This window comes from Amblyraja radiata, chromosome 24, assembly GCF_010909765.2.
Source record: "Amblyraja radiata isolate CabotCenter1 chromosome 24, sAmbRad1.1.pri, whole genome shotgun sequence".
Taxonomy (NCBI): domain Eukaryota; kingdom Metazoa; phylum Chordata; class Chondrichthyes; order Rajiformes; family Rajidae; genus Amblyraja; species Amblyraja radiata.
In genome coordinates, this window is record NC_045979.1 from 36,823,380 (window position 1) to 36,845,063 (window position 21,684).

General features: G+C 49.5%; 1 protein-coding gene across 2 annotated transcripts; it reads right to left on the reverse strand.

Annotated features, from left to right (window-relative positions):
- Window positions 1-4,897: 4,897 nt before the first annotated feature.
- Window positions 4,898-16,748, reverse strand: LOC116987043 (proline and arginine rich end leucine rich repeat protein). Of its 2 annotated transcripts, none has more exons than XM_033042936.1 (3): window positions 16,661-16,748; window positions 8,116-9,129; window positions 4,898-5,327 (listed from the first exon to the last, which is right to left on the reverse strand). In XM_033042936.1, the coding sequence occupies exons 1-3, from the start codon at window positions 16,725-16,727 to the stop codon at window positions 5,152-5,154; spliced, it is 1,257 nt and encodes a 418-aa protein (XP_032898827.1). In that variant the 5' UTR covers window positions 16,728-16,748; the 3' UTR covers window positions 4,898-5,151. The 2 variants fall into 2 exon arrangements, with proteins under 2 accessions (XP_032898827.1, XP_032898828.1); XM_033042937.1 differs by lacking the exon at window positions 16,661-16,748 and adding an exon at window positions 16,462-16,623.
- Window positions 16,749-21,684: the final 4,936 nt, after the last annotated feature.

Here is a 21,684-nt window from a genome sequence, read left to right on the forward strand (position 1 = left end):
CTCCCACACAGCCCACTGTCTCCGACTCTTCCTTTCTTCGTCCCGCCCCCACCCCCCCCCCCCACATCAGTCTGAAGAAGGGTCTCAACCCGAAATGTCACCTATTCCTTCGCTCCATAGATGCTGCCTCACCCGCTGAGTTTCTCCAGCATTTTTGTCTACCTTCTTCAGAACTGAAGGTCTGTTTCCACACTGTGTCTCTAAACTACACGAAAAGTTCACCAGCGTTGTCCTTGTAGCCACCTTGTCCGAGTCCTTGTGTTGGAGTGACCGGTGGTCAGCGCGGACTCGGTGGGCCGAATGGCCTGTTTCCACCCTGGATCTCTTAACCAAACAACACATGAAACACATAGAAACATATAAAATTATAAAAGGACTGGACAAGCTAGATGCAGGAAAAATGTTCCCAATGTTGGGCGAGTCCAGAACCAGGGGCCACAGTCTTAGAATAAAGGGGAGGCCATTTAAGGCTGAGGTGAGAAAAAGCTTTTTCACCCAGAGAGTTGTGAATTTGCGGAATTCCCTGCCACAGAGGGCAGTGGAGGCCAAGTCACTGGATGGATTTAAGAGAGAGTTAGATACAGCTCTAGGGGCTAGTGGAGTCAAGGGATATGGGGAGAAGGCAGGCAGGGGTTATTGATTGGGGATGATCAGCCATGATCACAATGAATGGCGGTGCTGGCTCGAAGGGCCGAATGGCCTCCTCCTGCACCTATTTTCTATGTTTCTATGTTTCTAACACGAAAAGTTCCCCAGCGTTGACCTTGTCTAAGCCGGAGGAGTTGAGTGGAGTCTGAACCACACTGGGCTCAGTGTAGAGTTGACCACAACATACCAGGCACAATTCCCATCCCACATTACTAGGTCCCAGGTCCCAGTCGGGTAACTTAAAAACCTTGAGCAAACAAACTTAGAAAAATAAATAGACTTGATGAATGTTTCTGCTGCGAGGTGCTGAGCCCTGCTTGGGTCAGCTAGTCAAACTCTCATATGGAGCTGTCAAATCTAAGGCCTTTCAGATAAATTCCAAGAGACTGCATTGAAAATACTTGAGTCTTTACAGCAACATCGGTGAATGGACGTGTGGCAGAGAGCGTCTCTCTTTCCGCTGAGAGACTATTTTGGGGGGGGACCTCATTAATGGGGGACCTCATTGAGGGGGATCTCATCGAAACATACAGAATAGTGAAAGGCCTGGATAGAGTGGATGTGGGGAGGATGTTTCCACTAGTGGGAGAGTCTAGAACTAGAGGCCACAGCCTCAGAATTAAAGGACGTTCTTTTAGGAAGGAGACGAGGAGAATTTTTTTTAGTCACAGGGTGGTGAATCTGTGGGATTCTTTGCCACAGACGGCTGTGGAGGCCACAAGTCAGTGGATATATTTAAGGCAGAGATAGATAGATTTTTGATTAGTACGGGTGTCAGGGGTTATGGGGAGAAGGCAGGAGAATGGGGTTAGGAGGGAGAGATAGATCAGCCATGATTGAATGACAAGGTAGGCTTGATGGGCCGAATGGCCTAATTCTGCTCCTATCACTTATGACCTCTTATTCTTAAAACCCCTTATTCTTAAGGGGTTGGACAGGCTAGATGCAGGAAGATTGTTCCCGATGTTGGGGAAGTCCAGAACAAGGGGTCACAGTTTAAGGATAAGAGGGAAATCTTTTAGGACCGAGATGAGAAATACATTTTTTCACACAGAGAGTGGTGAATCTGTGGAATTCTCTGCCACAGAAGGTAGTTGAGGCCACAGTTCATTGACTATATTTAAGAGGGAGTTAGATGTGGCCCTTGTGGCTAAAGGGATCAGGGGGTATGGAGAGAAGGCAGGTACGGGATACTGAGTTGGATGATCAGCCATGATCATATTGAATGGCGGTGCAGGCTCGAAGGGCCGAATGGCCTACTCCTGCACCTATTGTCTATGTTTCTAAGTTTCTATGACTTTATGACTATTTCACTTCCACAGCAGAGGAGATTTTGATATAGTTTTGTGCACAAAGCAGAAAAAATAATGAATAAAGAGTTGGGTAAATGCAGAAGATAGACACAAAGTGCTGGAGGAACTCAGTGGTTCAGGCAGTAACTCTGGAGACAAAGGCTCGGTGACGTTTCGGGTCGAGACGTCTTCCTTTGCACCAAAGGGGAACGAGATGGTTTCATTATTTTTTGGGGGGGGGGTTTGATACTTGTCATATGAGGGCGTCATGGTGGTGCAGCGGTTAGAGCTGCTGCCTCACAGCGCTGGAGACCCCGGTTCGGTCCTGACCTCGGGTGCTGTCTGTGTGGAGTTTGCACGTTCTCCCTGTGACCTGCGTGGGTTTCCTCCGGGTGCTCCGTGTTTCCTCCCACATCCCAAAGACGTGCGGGTTTGTAGGTTGATCGGCCCCTCTGTAAACTGCCCCCTAGTGCGTAGGGAGTGGATGAGAGAGTGGGATAACATAGAACTAGTGTGAACGGGTGATCGATGGTCGGCACAGACTCGGTGGGCTGAAGGGCCTGTTTCCAAGCTGGGGTTGAGTGGCATGGATAGATCAGCCATGTTCGAATGGTGGACCAACCAGACTCAATGGGCCGAATGGCCTAATCCTGTTTTACTGTACCCGATTGCATTAAAAATAAAACTCACATCCTCTTTTGCTGAAGAACTCGTATTCCATTTCTTTATTTGGAGTAGACAAAATCTACAATGATTATTTCTCCGCAAGAAATGCACTAAACTGCACTGCAGTATATACAATACCCTGCAAAGTAACCGGAACACAAGCTGGGAAAAGCTGCAGAGAAGATTAACCGGGATGTTGCCAGGACTAGAGGGTGTGAGCTACAGGGAGAGGTTGAGTAGGCTGGGACTCTATTCCTTGGAGCGCAGGAGGATGAGGGGTGATATTATAGAGGTGTACAAAATCATGAGAGGAATAGATCGGGAAGACGCACAGAGTCTCTTGCCCAGAGTAGGTGAATCGAGGACCAGAGGACACAGGTTCAAGGTGAAGGGGGGGGAAAGATTCAATAGGAATCTGAGGGGTAACTTTTTCACACAAGGCGTGTGAGGAGGTACTTGAGGCTGGGACTATCCCAACCCTTAAGAAACAGTTGGACAGGACAGGTTTGGAGGGGTGTGGACCAAACGCGGGCAGGTGGGACTAGTGCAGCTGGGACATGTTGGCTAGTGTGGGCAAGTTGGGCCGAAGGGCCTGTTTCCATACTGTATGGCAACGAAGCAAAGACAGACACAAAGTGTGTGAGAAAGCTCTGTGTATGAACGTATACAATAATGGGACTTAAATCTTGCAACGATCACTGTAAAATACGTTGCGCACTGGATTAATATCACAAAACACAAACTTTTAACATTTGAACCCCGAAATCTTTGCAAGCCGTTGTATAATTAATATTAAATATTTGAGCATTAAAATTTGACATTGCTAACGCAAAGCTCTGAAAATGGGGAGAGATGAACAGAAGTTGTCTTCTGGAACATCACCCTAAGCTCCTAAATCTCCAAGTTGTTTATGTTAATATTCTCCATACTTATAAACTGATTCATAAGATGGGAAAAGAAATGTGTGGAAACATTTACAATTTAAAAACTTGCTATCAGCTATAAAATATTGCAGCTTTAAAGACCCAATAACATGCGCCCCCCCCCCCCCCCCCCCCCCCCCCCCCCCCCCCCCCCCCGGAAGTCCCCCCGAAAATGTGGTGCCTTGGCCGGGCGAGGCGGCCGATCTCGACCTCATTGGGACTTCCGCGGCCGATCAGCGGGTCGAATCTGCCCCCTGCGGCCGGGGCTCTGGAACTCCGGGCCGGCCGGAGCCGGCAGATCCGTTCCCATAGCCGACTTCCGAGGTATGGCGCCCCCCTGAGGCGGAAAGTTGTGATACCGTGGCCTCTGTTGATCCGGCATCAGGGATAACCCGGCAAGGCTCAGGAACTAAGGGTGCCGGTATATCGGCGGTGGGCCAGTATTAATTAGGGGTCTACGGACTTCCACGAGAACTTCTTGGATTGAATATTCCAGGGCCTTTACTGGAATAATATTTAACTGCACTGGCCATTTAAGGGCCAGATACTGAGTAAAGTGGTGAAGAGAAACTGCGGCACGATGGTGCAGCGGGTAGAGCTGCTGCCTCACAGCGCCAGAGACCCGGGTTCCATCCTGACTCCGGGTGATGTCTGCGTGTGGAGTTTGCACCTTCTCCCCAGTGACCCGCGTGGGCTTTCTCCGGGTGCTCCGGTTTCATCCCACATCCCAAAGACGTGCGGGTTTGTAGGTTAATCGGCCCCTCTGTAAAATTGCCCCCCTAGTGTGGGGAGTGGATGAGAAAGTGGGATAGCATGGAACTAATGTGTGAGCGGGTGATCGATGGTCGATGCGGACTCAGTGTGTATGTGTGTGTGTGTGTGTGTGTGTGTGTGTGTGTGTGTGTGTATATGTGTGTGTGTGTGTGTGTGTGTGTATATGTGTGTGTGTGTATATGTGTGTGTGTGTATGTGTGTGTATGTGTGTGTGTATGTGTGTGTATATGTGTGTGTGTGTGTGTGTGTATATGTGTGTGTGTGTGTATATGTGTGTGTGTGTATATGTGTGTGAGTGTGTGTATATGTGTGCGTGTGTTTGCTTGTGTGTGTGTGCGTCTGTGTACGCGTGCGTGCGTGTGCGTGTGCGTGTGTGTGTAAAGCGGTCTCTCTGAATTAATTGAAGCCTTCAGCAGCCTTCTGTGAGGAAGAAAATACTATTTTGTTCACTTTAGCTTAGAGACACAGGCAGTAACAGGCCCTTCGGCCCAGCGAGTCACATACTGGGGACAATTTACATTTACCAAGCCAATTAACCTACAAACCTGTACGTCCTTGGAGTGTGGGAGGGAACCGAAGATCTTGGAGAAAACCCACGCAGGTCACGGGGAGGACGTACAAACCATGTACAGACAGCGCCCGTAGTCGGGATCGAACCCGGGACTCCGGCGCTGTGAGGCAGCAACTCTACCGCTGCACCACCGTGCCGCCCATACTGTGTCTGAACACTTTAGCGTCAGAACATTTCACTCAATGGCGCCAAGAATCTGAAGGGCGGTGTGAACGGTGACAGTCACTGGTTAAACAAGGGGGAGAGGAGATGAGGCGTAATCTCGAGGCGCTGATCTTCAAATGACGATGGCTTGGAGGAGCCTGAAGCACAACATGAAGTCTATGGGGATGGGCGGCGCCAGGGCATTGCCATCCAGGCGTATGTAACGCAGGCGGGGAACGGCCTCCAGATCGTGCGAGTTCAGAGCGATGCTGGTGAGCGAACGCGGGCACACCTCACTCCCGTTGATGCCTGCAACGGGAAAGGCAGAGAGGCTCTGGGTGAGAGCGTACCACACAGGGTGGAGAACGTAGAACGTAGAATGTACAAACACAGGGCGTAGAACGTAGAACGTATAAACACAGGGCGTAGAATGTAGAACGTATAAACACAGGGCGTAGAATGTAGAACGTATAAACACAGGGCGTAGAGCGTAGAACGTAGAATGTACAAACACAGGGCGTAGAATGTAGAACGTAGAACTACAAACACAGGGCGTAGAACGTAGAATGTACAAACACAGGGCGTAGAACATATAAACACAGGGCGTAGAACGTAGAGCGTAGAACGTACAAACACAAGGCGTAGAACGTAGAACGTAGAACGTACAAACACAAGGCGTAGAACATATAAACACAGGGCGTAGAACGTACAAACACAAGGCGTCGAACGTAGAACGTACAAACACAAGGCGTAGAACGTAGAGCGTAGAACGTACAAACACAGGGCGTAGAACGTACAAACACAGGGCGTAGAGCGTAGAACATATAAACACAGGGCGTAGAACGTAGAACGTAGAAACACTGGGCGTAGAACGTATGAACACAGGGCATAGAACGTAGAACGTATGAACACAGGGCATAGAACGTAGAACGTATAAACACAGGAAGTAGAACAGAACGTAGAGCGTAGAGCGTAGAACGTTGAATGTAGAGCATAGAACAGAGAATGTAGATCATAGAACATAGAACATAGAACAGAACATAGAACATTGTGTAGAATAGAACATAGACAATGGGTGCAGGAGTAGCCTATTCGGTCCTTTGAGCCAGCATCGCCATTCAATGTGATCATGGTTGATCATCCATGCAACATAGAACATAGGACATAGAACAGTGCAGCACAACAACAGGCCCTTCGGCCCACAATGTCTGTGCCCAACATGATGCCAAGACCATCTATCGTCTGTCTGCATGTGATCCGTATCCCTCCATTCCCTGCATATCCATGCGCCTGTCTAAAAGCCTCTTAAACACCACTATCGATTCTGCCTCCACCTCCACCACCACCCCCACCAGCGTGTTCCTGGCACCCACCACCCTCCGTGTAAAACAAACTTCGATCCGGTCTCCTAGCAACCTCAGAGTTTAGATTTAGTTTTTTATTGATTTAAATGTTTTAATCACTTTCGTCAAAATCAAAGGACAATATTTTTCATTGTCATGACCATTTTATCCTTGTGTTCTGAGTGTTGCATTTTGTGTCTGGGGCAAGGCTTGTATGTTTGGTTTAGTTTAGAGATACAGCGTGGAAACAGGCCCTGTGGCCCACCGAGTTGGCTGATAGAATGTAGCGGCTGGGCTTGTACACTCTGGAGTTTAGAAGGATGAGAGGGCATCTCATTGAAACATATAAGATTATTAAGGGTTTGGACACGCTAGAGGCAGGACACATGTTCCCGATGTTGGGGGAGTCCAGAACCAGGGGCCACACACAGTTTAAGAATAAGGGGTAAGCCATTTAGAACGGAGATGAGGAAACACTTTTTCTCACAGAGAGCTGTGAGTCTGTGGAATTCTCTGCCACAGAGGGCGGTGGAGGCCGGTTCTCTGGATGCTTTCAAGAGAGAGCTAGATAGGGCTCTAAAAGATAGCGGAGTCAGGGGATATGGGGAGAAGGCAGGAACGGGGTACTGATTGGGGATGATCAGCCATGATCACATTGAATGGCGGTGCTGGCTCGAAGGGCCGAATGGCCTACTCCTGCACCTATTGTCTATTGTATATTGAGTCCACGCTGACCATCGATCACCTGTAAACACTAGTTCTATGTTATCCCACCTTCTCACCCACTCCCTACACACTAGGGGCAATTTACATAAGCCACTTAACCCACAAGCCTGTTTGCCTTTTGTACGCCTTGTTCCAGAAAAAAGGTTCTGACTCTCTACCCTATCTAAGCCTCTCAGAATTTTATATACTTCTATCGTCTCCCCTCAACCTTTGATGTTCTCCAAAAATCTATCCAAGTTTGTTCAACCTCTCCTTATACTATGCCCTCTGATCCAGCCAGCACGAAGATAGACACAAAAAGCTGGAGTAACTCAGCGGGACAGGCAGCATCTCTGGAGAGAAGGAATGGGTGACGTTTCGGGTGGAGACCCTTCTTCAGGCAGAGAGTCAGGGAAGAGGGAGAAACTCTCGGTCTGAAGAAGGGACTCGACCCGAAACGTCACCCATTCCTTCTCTCCAGAGACGCTGCCTGTCCCGCTGAGTTACTCCAGCTTTTGGTGTCTATCTTCGGTTTAAACCAGCGTCTGCAGTTCCTTCTTGCGCAGTCTGGTAAACCTCCTCTGCACCCTCTCTCCAAAGATTCCACATCCGTCCTGCGATGAAGGTGACCAGAACTGCTCACAAGACACCACATGCAGTCTGACCAATGTCCCATCAATAAGGGCCTGTCCCACTTACGCCACTTTTTCGGCAACTGCCGGCACCCGTCATAGATCGGCGAAAATTTTCAACATGTTGAAAACCCAGCGGCGACCAGAAAGACGCTACAACTCTTTGGGCGACTGAGGAGACGACTCACGACCGTACAGGCGACATGTCGCGGGGTGAGGCCTGTACGGTCGTGAGTAGTCGCGCAAAGAGTCGTCGTACCTTGTTCTGGTCACCGCAGGATTTTCAACACGTTGAAAATGTTCGGCGACCTAAAACGACCTATGGCGGGTGCTGGCAGTCGCCGAAAATGTCGCGTAAGTGGGACAGGCCCTTGACTTCCTGACTCGTCCACTCAATAGCCCGGCCGATGGACTTACGTTCTATGTGGTTGTAGCTGAGATACAGGTGCTCGAGCTTCGGGTTGATGATGGGTATGGAGTTGAGTTTGTTGTTGGACAGTTGGAGGCCAAGGAGCGTGGACACGTTGAAGATGCCGTTGGGAATCCCCTTGTCCGTCAACTGGTTGAAATTCAACCTCAGGAACGTCAACTGGTGCAACTTCTTGAAATAGTTATTGGGGATCTGGCTGATGCTGTTCTTGTCGAGGAAGAGCTGGAAGATGTGCGGAGGGACTGTGGGGGGCATCTTCCTCAAGGAGTTGTGGGCCAGGTTGAGTTGCATCAGGCTCTTGAGACCCTTGAAGGTGTTTTTGTTGAGGACGTTGTCTAGCAGGTTGTTGTGGTGGAGGTCCAGCAAGGTCAAGTTGGCCAATTGGTTGAAGGTGCCCGGAGGGATCTTGGAGATCTGATTCCTGGACAGCCGGAGTTGCTCCAGACTCGGGGGGAGGTTGGCGGGAACTTCGTCCAGCCTGTTCTGGGCCATGTACAGGAAGAGCACCTTGTTCAGGATGGTGAAGAGGTCCTTGTCCACCTTGCGACTGGAGATCCTGTTGTTGTCCAGGTTAATCCACTTGAGCTGGGTGGCGTTGCGGAAGGAAAGTACGGGCAAGGATTCGATGAAGTTGTTCTGGAGGTAGAGGTACTCGATCCTGGGTGGGATGAGTGGGACCACCCTGAGGTTGCGGCTGTCGCAGTAGAGGGCGCTGGGGTGGTCCGGCGGACAGACGCACTCCCTGGGGCAGTCGGAGAAGACGGAGCGCGGGCCCGGGGGAAGCGGTGGAGGCAGCGTGGTCAGGTGAATCGGTTCCACGGGTTCGCTGAAGGCCGCTTTGCTCGGCTTTGGGGCCTTGGGGGGCTTGCGCGCCTTGGGCGGCCTGGTCCGAGGGGGCTTTGGTCTGAACGGCCGCCGTTGGCACTCGACCACGGCGGTCAGCAGCAAGCCGATGGACAGGAAGTATCCCAGATGCGTCATTGTCCGCAGGAAACGTATTTCTGGGAAAAGAAGAGACCAGATATCGTTTTGTCACCAACATCAAAACTGACCCAAATCAGGACCAGAGTAAATAGAAACATAGACAATCAGGTCAAGTCAAGATTCAAGAGAGTTTATTGTCATGTGGCCCAGATAGGACAATGAAATTCTTGCTTTGCTTCAGCACAACAGAACATAGTAGGCATTGACTACAGAACAGATCAGTGTGTCCATATACCATTATATACGTAAATACACACACATGAATAAATAAACTGATAAAGTGCAAATAACAGATAATGGGCTATTAATGTTCAGAGATTTGTCCGAGCCAGGTTTAATAGCCTGATGGCTGTGGGGAAGTAGCTATTCCTGAACCTGGTTGTTGCAGTCTTCAGGCTCCTGTACCTTCTACCTGAAGGTAGTGGGGAGATGAGTGTGTGGCCAGGATGGTGTGGGTCTTTGATGATGCAGTGTAGTGCGGGTGTGGGCCATTCGGCCCTTCGAGCCAGCACCGCCAGTCAATATGATCATGGCTGATCATCCAAAATCAGTACCCCGTTCCAGCCCATATCCCCTGACTCCACTAGCCCCTAGAGCTCTATCTAACTCTCTCTTGAAAGCATCCAGTGAACTGGCCTCCACTGCCTTCTGTGGCAGAGAATTCCACAGACTCACAGCTCTCTGTGTTCTTGTGTTTTCTGAATGAATAAGTTGTCAGTTGCATGGAACATATAACAGTACAGTACAGGAGCAGGCCATTCGGCCCATCTTGTCCGTGAGAACACAATGTCACGATAAATTAAGCTCGGAGCATAACTGATAGGAGCAGAATTAGGCCATTCGGCCCATCCTCCCCATATCCCTTGGTTCCCTTAGTTTTTGTCAGTCTCCCTACCTGCTTCCACCACCTGCAACCTCCGGGAACCACCTGCAACCTCCGGCAACCACCTGCAACCTCCGGCAACCACCTGCAACCTCCGGGAACCGCACGGAAACCTTGGGTGGGGCGCAAAGTCTCCAGAGGTTTCCATTCAGGTTTCCTAAGTGGGACAGGGGCATTTAACACTGTGATGGGCAGCACGGTGGTGCAGCGGGTAGAGCTGCTGCCTCTCAGCGCCAGAGACCCGGGTTCGACCCTGACCTCAGGTGCTGTCTGTACGGAGTTTGCCCGCTCTCCCAATGACCACATGGGTTTCCTCCCACATCCCAAAGTCATGCAGGTTTGAAGGTTAACTGGTAACGTTGCCCCTAGTGTGTAGGACATTGAACTAGGGTGATCAATGGTCGGCATGGACTCGTAGGGCCGAAGGGCCTGTTCCTGCGTCGTATCTCGGAACTAAACTAAACTAAGCTTCCTCAGCGGGTCAGGCAGCATCTCTGGAGAAAACTGATAGGTGAGGATTCAGATCGGGACCCTTCTTCAGAGTTTGTACCTTCTCCCCGTAACCTGCGTGGGTTTTCTCTGGGTGACAATAGACAATCGACAATAGACAATAGACAATAGACAATAGACAATAGACAATAGACAATAGGTGCAGGAGCAGGCCATTCGGCCCTTCGAGCCAGCACCGCCATTCGATGTGATCATGGCTGATCATCCCCAATCAGTACCCCGTTCCTGCCTTCTCCCTCATATCCCCTGACTCCGCTATCTTTAAGAGCCCTATCTAGCTCTCTCTTGAAAGCATCCAGAGAACTCTGGTTTCCTCCCACACTCCAAAGGCGTACAGGTTTGTAGGTTAATTGGCTTAGGTAAAATTGTAAATTGCCCCTAGTGTGTAGGTATAGGTATAATATACAGGCGGTGTGATCACTGGTCGGTGCGGGCTCGGTGGGCAGAGGGGGCTGTTTCCGCGCTGTATCTCTAAACGAAACTAAACTAAAGATCTCCCTGGACCAATATCCACCCATTAGAAACCATCGCAGTAACCCAGTCCAATCCACAACGTCACGGCTGGCTCTGTGATTCATTTCTAAGCTCCCTTTCCAAATGATCTCATGTCCAGATGGACACAAAATATATTATTTTAATTTTTCTCTCTCAGAGAAGGGCAGCAGTGAGAGAGGGTGTTGCCGAAGTCTCGTCGGAGAGAGGAGAACTTATTTATTATAGACAATAGACAATTGGTGCAGGAGTAGAGGCCATTCGGCCCTTCAAGCCAGCACCTGCCATTCAATGTGATCATGGCTGATCATCCCTTGAGGAAACCTGAACGGAAACCTCTGGAGACTTTGCGCCCCACCCAAGGTTTCCGTGCGGTTCCCGGAGGTGGCAGGTGGTTGCCGGAGGTTGCAGGTGGTGGAAGCAGGTAGGGAGACTGACAAAAACCTCCGGGAACCGCACGGAAACCTTGGGTGGGGCGCAAAGTCTCCAGAGGTTTCCGTTCAGGTTTCCTAAGTGGGACAGGGGCATTAGTTTCTTTAGTTTAGTTACTTTGGAGATACAGTGTGTTCAAGAAGGAACTGCAGTTGCTGGAAAATCTAAGGTAGACAAGAATGCTAGAGAAACTCAGCGGGTGCGGCAGCATCTATGGAGTGAAGGAAATAGGTAACGTTTCGGGACGAAACCCTTCCGGGTTTCGGCCCGAAACGTTGCCTATTTCCAGAAGGGTTTCGGGCTGAAACGTTGCCTATTTCCTTCGCTCCATAGATGCTGCCGCACCCGCTGAGTTTCTCCAGCATTTTTGTCTACCTTTAATATTCTTTAGTTTAGTTAAGCATAGTTTAGAGATACAGCGTGGAAACAGGCCCTTCGGCCCACCGAGTCCGCACTGACCAGCGATCCCCCCGTACACTAGCACTATCCTACACACACTCGGGACAATTTACAATTTACAGAAGCCAATTGTCCTACAATGCACGACTTTGGAGCGTGGGAGGAAACCGGAGCACCCGGAGAAAACCCACACAGGTCACGGGGAGAACGTGCAAACTCCGTACAGACAGCACCCGTGGTCAGGATCGAACCCGGGTCTCCGGCGCTGTGAGGCAGCAACTCTACCGCTGCGCCACCGTGCGACTCAAAGGACATTATTGCCATCTGAGGAAGGACATTATTGCCATAGAGGGAGTGCAGAGAAGGTTCACCAGACTGATTCCTGGGATGTCAGGACTGTCTTATGAAGAAAGGCTGGATAGACTCGGCTTGTACTCGCTAGAATTTAAGAGATTGAGAGGGTATCTTATAGGAACTTACAAAATTCTTAAGGGGTTGGACAGGCTAGATGCAGGAAGATTGCTCCCGATGTTGGGGAAGTCCAGGACAAGGGGTCACAGCTTAAGGATAAGGGGGAAATCCTTTAAAACCGAGATGAGAAGAACTTTTTTCACACAGAGAGTGGTGAATCTCTGGAACTCTCTGCCACAGAGGGTAGTTGAGGCCAGTTCATTGGCTATATTTAAGAGGGAGTTAGATGTGGCCCTTGTGGCTAAGGGGATCAGAGGGTATGGAGAGAAGGCAGGTACAGGATACTGAGTTGGATGATCAGCCATGATCATATTGAATGGCGGTGCAGGCTCAAAGGGCCGAATGGCCTACTCCTGCACCTAATTTCTATGTTTCTATGTTTCTATGTTTCAAAACTGTCCACAGAGCACAGATTAATGTACAATATTCAGTGCAAGATATAACACTGAAATGTTTTAGAGATTTGTGTATGAAGGAACGGCTGGTTTAAGCCATGGATACAAAATGCTGGTGCAACAGGCAGCATCTCTGGAGAGAAGGAATGGGTGACGTTTTGGGTCGAGACCTTTCTTCGGAGGGGAGGGAGATAGAGAGACAAGGATGTGCAAGGTGTGAAAACAGGGCAAAGGGGATGGAGATCAAAGAACATGCAGAATAGAACAGTGTTAAGTGGGAGAAGTTGACAAGAAAGATAAAATGTGGTGGGGGAACTGGGAAGGGGGAGGGGTCACTTGAAGTTAGAGAAGTCAATGTTCATACCGCTGGGGTGTAGGCTGCCCAAGCGAAACATGAGGTGCTGTTCCTCCAATAAGTGAGTTCGGTATTCCGAAAAACTCAAGGAATGATGGGATTTGTCAAAGGTCATTCGAGGAAAAAAAGTGGGAGAGTGGGGTGTTACAGCGAGAGAGAGAGAGGGGGGGGGGGGAGAGAGACTGGACCAGCGGAGAGACGGTGAGAGGTGGGGGAGAGAGAAGGGGGGAGGGGTGAAAGACGGGCGTGTTTGTGTTTTGCTCACAGATGTGTTTAGTTGAACATTCCGCGGGGAGTGCCGGGGTTTGCACGTTGGTTGCAGAGGCGGGTAATGTCCCCCAGTCCCCAACTCCAGTCCAAAGATACTCTAATATCTTTGGGTCTGTACAAGCGCAGCAGCTCAGCTACCGAGAATGTTCATCTCCAGTGACCTATGAACTGGGCATGTGCAGTCGGAATACCGAACTCGCTTATTTGCGCTGGGCCTCACTCTGACAGTGGAGGAGGCCCAGGACAGAACGGACACTGTGGGAATGGGAGGGGTCGTAAGTGCATAAGCGATAGGAGCAGGATTAGGCCATTCGGCCCATCAAGTCTACAACGCCATTCAATCACGGCTGATCTATCTCTCCCTCCTAACCCCATTCTCCTGCCTTCTCTCTGGATGCTTTCAAGAGAGAGCTAGATAGGGCTCTTAAAGACAGCGGAAGCCAGGGGATATGGGGAGAAGGCAGGAACGGGGTACTGATTGTGGATGATCAGCCATGATCACATTGAATGGCGGTGCTGGCTCGAGGGGCCAAATGGCCGACTCCTGCACCCGTTGTCTATTGTGTAAACCCCTGACAACCAAACTAACCAAGGATCTGTGAAGAGTCCAGCAGCTTTTATAGAGACTGGCTGAGAGATGCGAGTGTGATGTGAGTGTGAGTGTGAGCGATGTGAGTGTGACAGATGTGAGTGTGCCAGATGTGAGTGTGCCAGATGTGAGTGTGACAGATGTGAGTGTGACAGATGTGAGTGTGACAGATGTGAGTGTGACAGATGTGAGTGTGACAGATGTGAGTGTGATGTGAGTGTGAGTGTGCCCAGACTCTGTATAGTCAGCACTGACGTGTTACAACTGAGTGACAGAGTTTGTATAAAGGGGTCGCACAGGATGGCTTTGACATTGAGACGGAATGTCAGCACGACTCAGGGACCTTGCCTGCTTTGGTTTAATATTTATTGGATTTAATGATTAATATTCACTGGTTTAATAATTCCCTGGAGTTTAGAAGGATGAGGGGGATCTTATAGAAACATATAAAAGTATAAAAGGACTGGACAAGCTAGATGCAGGAAAAATGTTCCCAATGTTGGGCGAGTCCAGAACCAGGGGCCAAAGTCTTAGAATAAAGGGGAGGTCATTTAAGACTGAGGTGAGAAAAAACGTTTTCACCCAGAGAGTTGTGGATTTGTGGAATTCCCTGCCACAGAGGGCAGTGGAGGCCAAGTCACTGGATGGATTTAAGAGAGAGTTAGATAGAGCTCTAGGGGCTAGTGGAGTCAAGGGATATGGGGAGAAGGCAGGCACGGGTTATTGATTGGGGACGATCAGCCATGATCACAATGAATGGTGGTGCTGGCTCGAAGGGCTGAATGGCCTCCTCCTGCACCTATTTTCTATGTTTCTATGTTTCTAATACTTAGACGGTGAAAACACACAAGTCAGCATTTATCTTTCTTCCAATAACTCGGACTGCAGCTCAGACAGAAAATATTGGATCAGCTCTTTCCTGCATTTTCTGTTTTTGTTTCGGGTTTTTATTTTCTTCTTCTTTTCACGACTTATTTTCTTTTCTCGACGACTCCATGAATGGATAAACCAGGTCAAACCTCAAGAAGTCTCCCCCGCTCCAAAGGGGAAAAAATACCTCCCAGCCTAGCCGTCTCCGATCCCACATCTCCAGACTTCACACCCAGATGCTCGAGTAACTCTGTCTGAAGAAGGGTCTCTTTAGACTGTAGGTAGTATAGAGGCACAGCGCGGAAACAGGCCACTCGGCCCACCGATCCCCGCACGCTAACACTATCCCACACACAAGAGGGACAAGTTACAATTTTTACTGAAGCCAATTAGCCGACAAACCCGCACGTCTTTGGAGTGTGGGAGGAAACCGGAGTTCTCTGGATGCTTTCAAGAGAGAGTTAGATAGGGCTCTTAAAGATAGCGGAGTCAGGGGATATGGGGAGAAGGCAGGAACGGGGTACTGACTGGGGATGATCAGCCATGATCACATTGAATGGCGGTGCTGGCAATGGCGGTGAGGGAAAGAGAGAGGGGTAGAGGGGGGGGGGGGAGAGGTAGGGGGAGGAGAGGGGTAGGGGGGGGGAGGAGAGGGAGTGGGAATGAGGGGGGGAGAGGTAGGGGGAGGAGAGGGGTAGGGGGGGGGGGAGGAGAGGGAGTGGGAATGAGGGGGGGAGAGGGGGAAGGAGAGGGAGAAGGGAGAAGGGAGAAGGGAGAAGGGAGAAGGGAGAAGGGAGAAGGGAGAAGGGAGAAGGGAGAGGGAGAGGGGGAAAGAGAGTGGGAAAGAGGGAAGGAGAGAGAGGGAGAGAGACAGAGAGGGAGAGAGACAGAGAGGGAGAGAGACAGAGAGGGGGAGAGAGGGAGAGTACTATTAAACAAAGGTACACAAAATTGCTGGGGAAACTCAGCGGGTGCAGCAGCATCTATGGAGCGAAGGAAATAGGCGACGTTTCGGGCCGAAACCCTTCTTCAGAAGAAGTTTCCCCAGCAATTTTGTGTACCTTCGATATTCCAGCATCTGCAGTTCCCTTTTGAACACTATTAAACAAAGCTCAGCTTTGCAACAGTTCTGGAGTACAAGATGAACAAGAGAATGGATATAAATCACCAAAAGAGTGAAAGTATTTGACAGAGGTAAACTGAAAGCATAAACAAGAATAACTTTCTTGTTTATGAAAAGCTTCACATAAAACAATGAAAAAATGGAACAAGTCCCTTTGTGCAAATTAATCCGTTGTAGCCGTTCGTCCAGCGACACATTCTCACACAAACCCTGCTTAATGCAAACGACAGGCTAATTGGCAACTAATTGCAGTGAAACGGCTCTGTTTTGCAAGCCTTCAATTAGTTTTTATGGGGTGAGTGGCCCAAAACATTCCCAAACATTGCGTGGTAAGTTATACAACTTTCACTCGAGCTTCAACTAATGTCTAAGGTCAAGTATTTTTTTTTGTTCAAAGCTTTGTTAAAAAAAGCAGAGTCTCACACACGTTAAAAACAAAACCGATTTCACATCGCCCCGTGAATTGAAACGAATGTCTCCAGAAATCTGTTTTCTTAATACGTTCCCTGTGTGAATAAAAAGCCAGGTGAGATTAATTTTAAAAGCGATGTTAGACTCACCAGGGCTGTTCCAGGATGCGTCCGCCTTGTGCAGGCACCCGCGACTGACAGTCCAGTGTGTTTGTTGTGTTCCTAGTTGTTCCGAGGAGGCTCAGCCTTCATCGCAACGACAATACATCCTCTATCTACCCGGCCAACTCCTCCAGCTCCCGCCCGCACCCACCCACCCATGCCCTCATCCACTATTTCATAACCTTACCTCTGTGAGTCAAACACAGGCTTTCAGCCCTCCATTCTCCGCATTCCTTACAAAGTTTATGCAGCATTTCAGAGACCCCAGAGAATTCCCTGAAGTTCTGGGACTTTAGAAATTCTGCAAGAGGTTGATCAAGACCAAGTGGAACTGACCTAATTTAAGTTTCCAATCAGAGATACTTACAACATGGAATATAGAACAGGCCCTTCGGCCCACAATGTCTGTGCCGAACATAGAAACATAGAAACAAAGAAAATAGGTGCAGGAGTAGAGGCCATTCGGCCCTTCGAGCCTGCACCGCCATTCAATGTGATCATGGCTGATCATCCAACTCAGTGTCCTGTACCTGGTTTCTCTCCAAGTTACCAAGTCAAACTGACCTCCTCTAATATCACTGGTACTAGAACATAGGGCAGTACAGCACAGGGACAGGCCATTCGGCCCACAATGTCCGTGCCTAGCATGTTCCTTATGTCTATACGCAATGAAATATATGAAGTGAATGTGTCAAATGTAATGACTACATTGCTACCATACTGTTCATGGAACATGGACAGTGCAGAAACAGGCCCTTCGGCCCACAATGTCCGTGCTGTACATGATGCCAGGTTAAACTAATCCCCTCTGCCTGCATGTGATCCGTATCCCTCCATTCCCTGCATATCCACGCGCCTGTCTAAAAGCCTCTTAAACACCACTATCGTATCTGCCTCCACCCCCACCCATGGCAGCGTGTTCCAGGCACCCACCACCCTCTGGGTAAAACAAACCTGCCCCGCACATCTCCTTTAAACTTTGTCCCTCTCACCTTAAAGCTACGCCCTCTGGTCCTTGGCACTCCCACCCTGGGGGAAAAGGTTCTGACTGTCTACCCTATCTCTGCCTCTGGTCATTTTACACAGAAACACAGACAATAGGTGCAGGAGGAGGCCATTCGGCCCTTCGGGCCAGCACCGCCATTCAATATGATCATGGCTGATCATCCACAATCAGTACCCCGTTCCTGCTTTCTCCCCATATCCCTTGATTCCGTTAGCCCTAAGAGCTAAATCTAACTCTCTCTTGAAAGCATCCAGTGAATCGGCCTCCACTGCCTTCTGTGGCAGAGAATTCCACAGATTCACAACTCTCTGGGTGGAAAGGTTTTTCCTCATCTCAGTCCTTTGATGTACCACGATCAGGTCTGCCCTCTGATGCTCCAGAGAAAAGAGTCCTAGTTTTCGTAACCTCTCCCTGCACCGGATGCTGCCTGTCCCGCTGAGTTACTCCAGCACTTTGTCTCTACCTTCGATTTAAACCAGCATCTGCAGTTCCTTCCCACACAACTAATTCTCCTTATTTTTCAGTTTCTTGGTGAACACAGCGTAACTCGAGTCCGCATCTTGTCAAGTTTGCTGGTGAAGTCGTAGAGGATTTTTCCACTGACTTCATCAAATGCTTTGGCATTTGACCGCAGCAGGAGAAAGCAAAAATGGGATTTTATTTTTCTCTCTTTAAAACTTTAATTGCCTTGGCTCTTGAGGTTTGGGAAAACACTAATCCTTGCGGAAGTACGACGGGTTTTTCCAGAGTTACACTCCATCAACAGCTGATGTTGTTGGGCCAAACCATGCAGATGTTGTCAGGTTGGGACCATCCATCAGTCTGAAGACCCGAAGTGTCACCTACCCACGTTCTCCAGAGATGCTGCCTGACCCGCTGAGTCACTCCAGCACTCTGCAGCTTTTCTGCAAACCGGCATCTGCAGTTCTTCTTCTTCTTGCGTATGGCGTGCACAGCCTGAAGTTGTAGGGCAACTTGTTCTATTTGATCTTATTTGATTGTGCACGCCGGGTTGATTGCATTCGTCGAAACAGGGCGGACCACATGAAGGTTGCAATCTTCCCACCCCATCTGCAGTTGTTTCGACAAGTCGAAGGTCGACACAAAAAGCTGGAGTAACTCAGCGGGACAGGCAGCATCTGTGGAGAGAAGGAATGGGTGACGTTCTGGTTCGAGCCCCTTCTTCAGACTTCTTATCCAAGTGGAGTTTTTTGTCATCTGGTCAAGTACAGGTACAAGGAAAATGTTGCTTGCAGCAGCTTCACAGGCAAATACAGCTGCTGCCTCACAGCGCCAGGGACACAGGTTCGATCCCGACTCCAGGCGCTGTCTGTACGGAGTCTGTACGTTCTCCCCATGACCTGCGTGGGTTTTCTCCGAGAACATCAGTCTCCTCCCGCACTCCAAAGTTGTACAGGTTTGTAGGTTAATTGGCTTGGTGCATGTGTAAATTGTCCCTAGTGTGTGTAGGATAGTGTTAGTGTGCGGGGATCGCTGGTCGGCGTGGACGCGATGGGCCGAAGGGCCCGTTTCCATGTTGTATCTCTAAACCTTACGATGTTATTTATACCTCACGCTGCCTCGGCAAGGCCAGCAGCATCATCAAGGACCAGTCTCTCACCCCGGTCACTCTCTCTTCTCCCCTCTCCCATCGGGCAAGAGGTACAGAAGTGTGAAAACGAACGCACACCTCCAGATTCAGGGACAGTTTCTTCCCGGCTGTTATCAGGCAACTGAACCATCCCCAAACTAAACTGAAATAAACTACAGTAAACAAGAAGTCTGAAGAAGGGTCTTCACCCGAAACGTCATCTATTTCCTTCGCTCCATAGATGCTGCCTCATCTCCTGAGTATCTCCAGCATTTTTGTCTACCTTCGATTTTCCAGCATCTGCAGTTCCTTCTTAAACTAAAGTAGTAATCAAGCAGCCAAATGATTAGTTTCGAATGTGAAGGGGCTGTGGTTTCTGAATCAGAGAGTTGTTATTTTAATCAATAATCTTGGATATGAATCCATGTTCCTCTCCAAGAACATAGTAAGTGCGCAGTGCCTTAAGGGGCCGTCCCACTTGGGCGACCTAATTTTTTCCACCCAGAGAGTTGTGAATGTGGAATTCTCTGCCTCAGAAGGCGGTGGAGGCCGATTCACTAGATGTTTTCAAGAGAGAGTTGGATTTTGTGGAATCAAGGGATAGGGGGAGAAGGCAGGAACGGGGTACTGTTTGGGGATGATCAGCCATGATCACATTGAATGGCGGTGCTGGCTCGAAGGGCCGAATGGCCTACTCCTGCATCTGTTGACTATGTTTCTGTGTTTCTAGAGAGAAAGGGACAGAGAGCTGAGAGGATTTGGACAGGGAGTTTGTGAGATTCAGGTGTCAGCTACTGAAGATGGAATCGAGGGAGAAACGAGAGGCCAGCAGGGAAAGATTGTATGAATCAAAAACATTTTGTAGTTTCTTTGTTCAATGTTTAGTTTAGTTTAGAGACACAGCTCGGAAACAGGCCCATTGGGTGGACCGAGTCCGTGCCGACCTGCGATCCCCGCCCACTGACACCATCCTACACACACTAGGGACAATTTACAATTTTTACCGAAGCCAAATTAACCTACAAACCCGTACGTCTGTGGAGTGTGGGAGGAAACCGGAGATCTGGGAGAAAACCCACGCGGGTCACGGGGAGAACGGTACAGACTCCTGTACAGACAGCGCCCGTAGTCGGGATGGAACCCGGGTGCGGGTACAGCAGCATCTATGGAGCTAAGGAAATAGGCAACGTTTCGGGCCGAAACCCTTCCGGGTTTCGGCCCGAAACGTTGCCTATTTCCAGAAGGGTTTCGGCCCGAAACGTTGCCTATTTCCTTAGCTCCATAGATGCTGCTGCACCATAACTCAGTGGGTCAGGCAGCATCTGTGGAGAACATGGATAGGTGACGTTTCACAGAGTGCTGGAGTAACTCAGCGGGTCAGGCAGCATCTGTGGAGAACATGGATAGGTGACGTTTCACAGAGTGCTGGAGTAACTCAGCGGGTCAGGCAGCATCTGTGGAGAACATGGATAGGTGACGTTTCAGGTCGGGACCCTTCACCAGAATCTTGTCTGCTTGCACACGACCTTTTTCCGTGACCTGATACGTCAGTCAATGATGCCAGCAGTCGCTGAAAAAAATCGGCAAGTGGGACAGGCCCTTAAGGAACTGCATTAAGTAAGTAAGTAAGTAAGTCTATTGGCCAAGTATTCACATACAAGGAATTTGCCTTGGTGCTCCGCCCACAAGTAACAACATGACATACAGTGACAGTTACGAATGACTCAGAAAACACTAAACATTAATAATAATAAAACATTAATGATAAAACACCATTGATCAAGCATGTGAACCAACAAAATACCAGATCAAAGGGAGGCCACAGATTTTTGGCTGAGTAGAGCAACTACTCGTGGATAAAAACTATTTTTATGTCGGGCTGTGGCAGCTTTGACAGCCCGGAGTCGCCTTCCAGAGGGAAGTGATTCAAAGGGTTTGTGGCCAGGGTGAGAGGGGTCAGAGATGATCTTGCCCGCTCGCTTCCTGGCCCTTGCAGTGTACAGTTCATCAATGGAGGGAAGGTTGCAGCCAATAACCTTCTCTGCTGATCGGACGATTCGCTGCAGCCTCCAGGTGTCGTGCTTGGTGGCCGAGCCAAACCAGACCATGATGGAGAAGGTGAGAACAGACTCTACGATGGCCGTGTAGAATTGGACTATCATTGCCTGTGGCAGATTGTGCTTCCTCAGCTGCCGCAGGAAGTACATCCTCTGTGGGGCCTTTTTGACTGTGGTAGCCCCCCACTTAAGGTCCTTGGAGATGATGGTTCCCAGGAACTTAAAGGACTCCACAGATGTGACTGTGGTGTTGTTGATGGTGAGTGGGGGGAGGGGAGGGGAGGGGGAGCTCTCCTAAAGCCTACATAATCAAGAGTATTACTGCGCATATGAACACCAGTTCGAATCCGGCTTGGAGTGCATACTGTCGTTGTGTCCTTGGGCAAGACACTTCACCCACCTTTGCCTGTGTGTGAATGTGTGTGAGTGATTGGTGGTGGTCGGAGGGGCCGTAGGCGCAGATTGGCAGCCACGCTTCCGTCAGTCTGCCCCAGGGCAGTTGTGGCTACAGAAGTAGCTTACCACCACCGAGTGTGACTGAGGAGTGAATGAATAAT

Coding starts and splice junctions, on each gene's coding strand:
- LOC116987043 (XM_033042936.1), bottom strand. CDS start 16,727: ATGCTGCATAAACTTTGTAAGGAATGCGGAGAATGGAGGGCTGAAAGC. Junction 9,130..16,660: donor CCTGTGTTTGACTCACAGAG/GTAAGGTTATGA, acceptor TTCTTTTCCCAG/AAATACGTTTCCTGCGGACA. Junction 5,328..8,115: donor CAGCTACAACCACATAGAAC/GTAAGTCCATCG, acceptor TTCCCGTTGCAG/GCATCAACGGGAGTGAGGTG.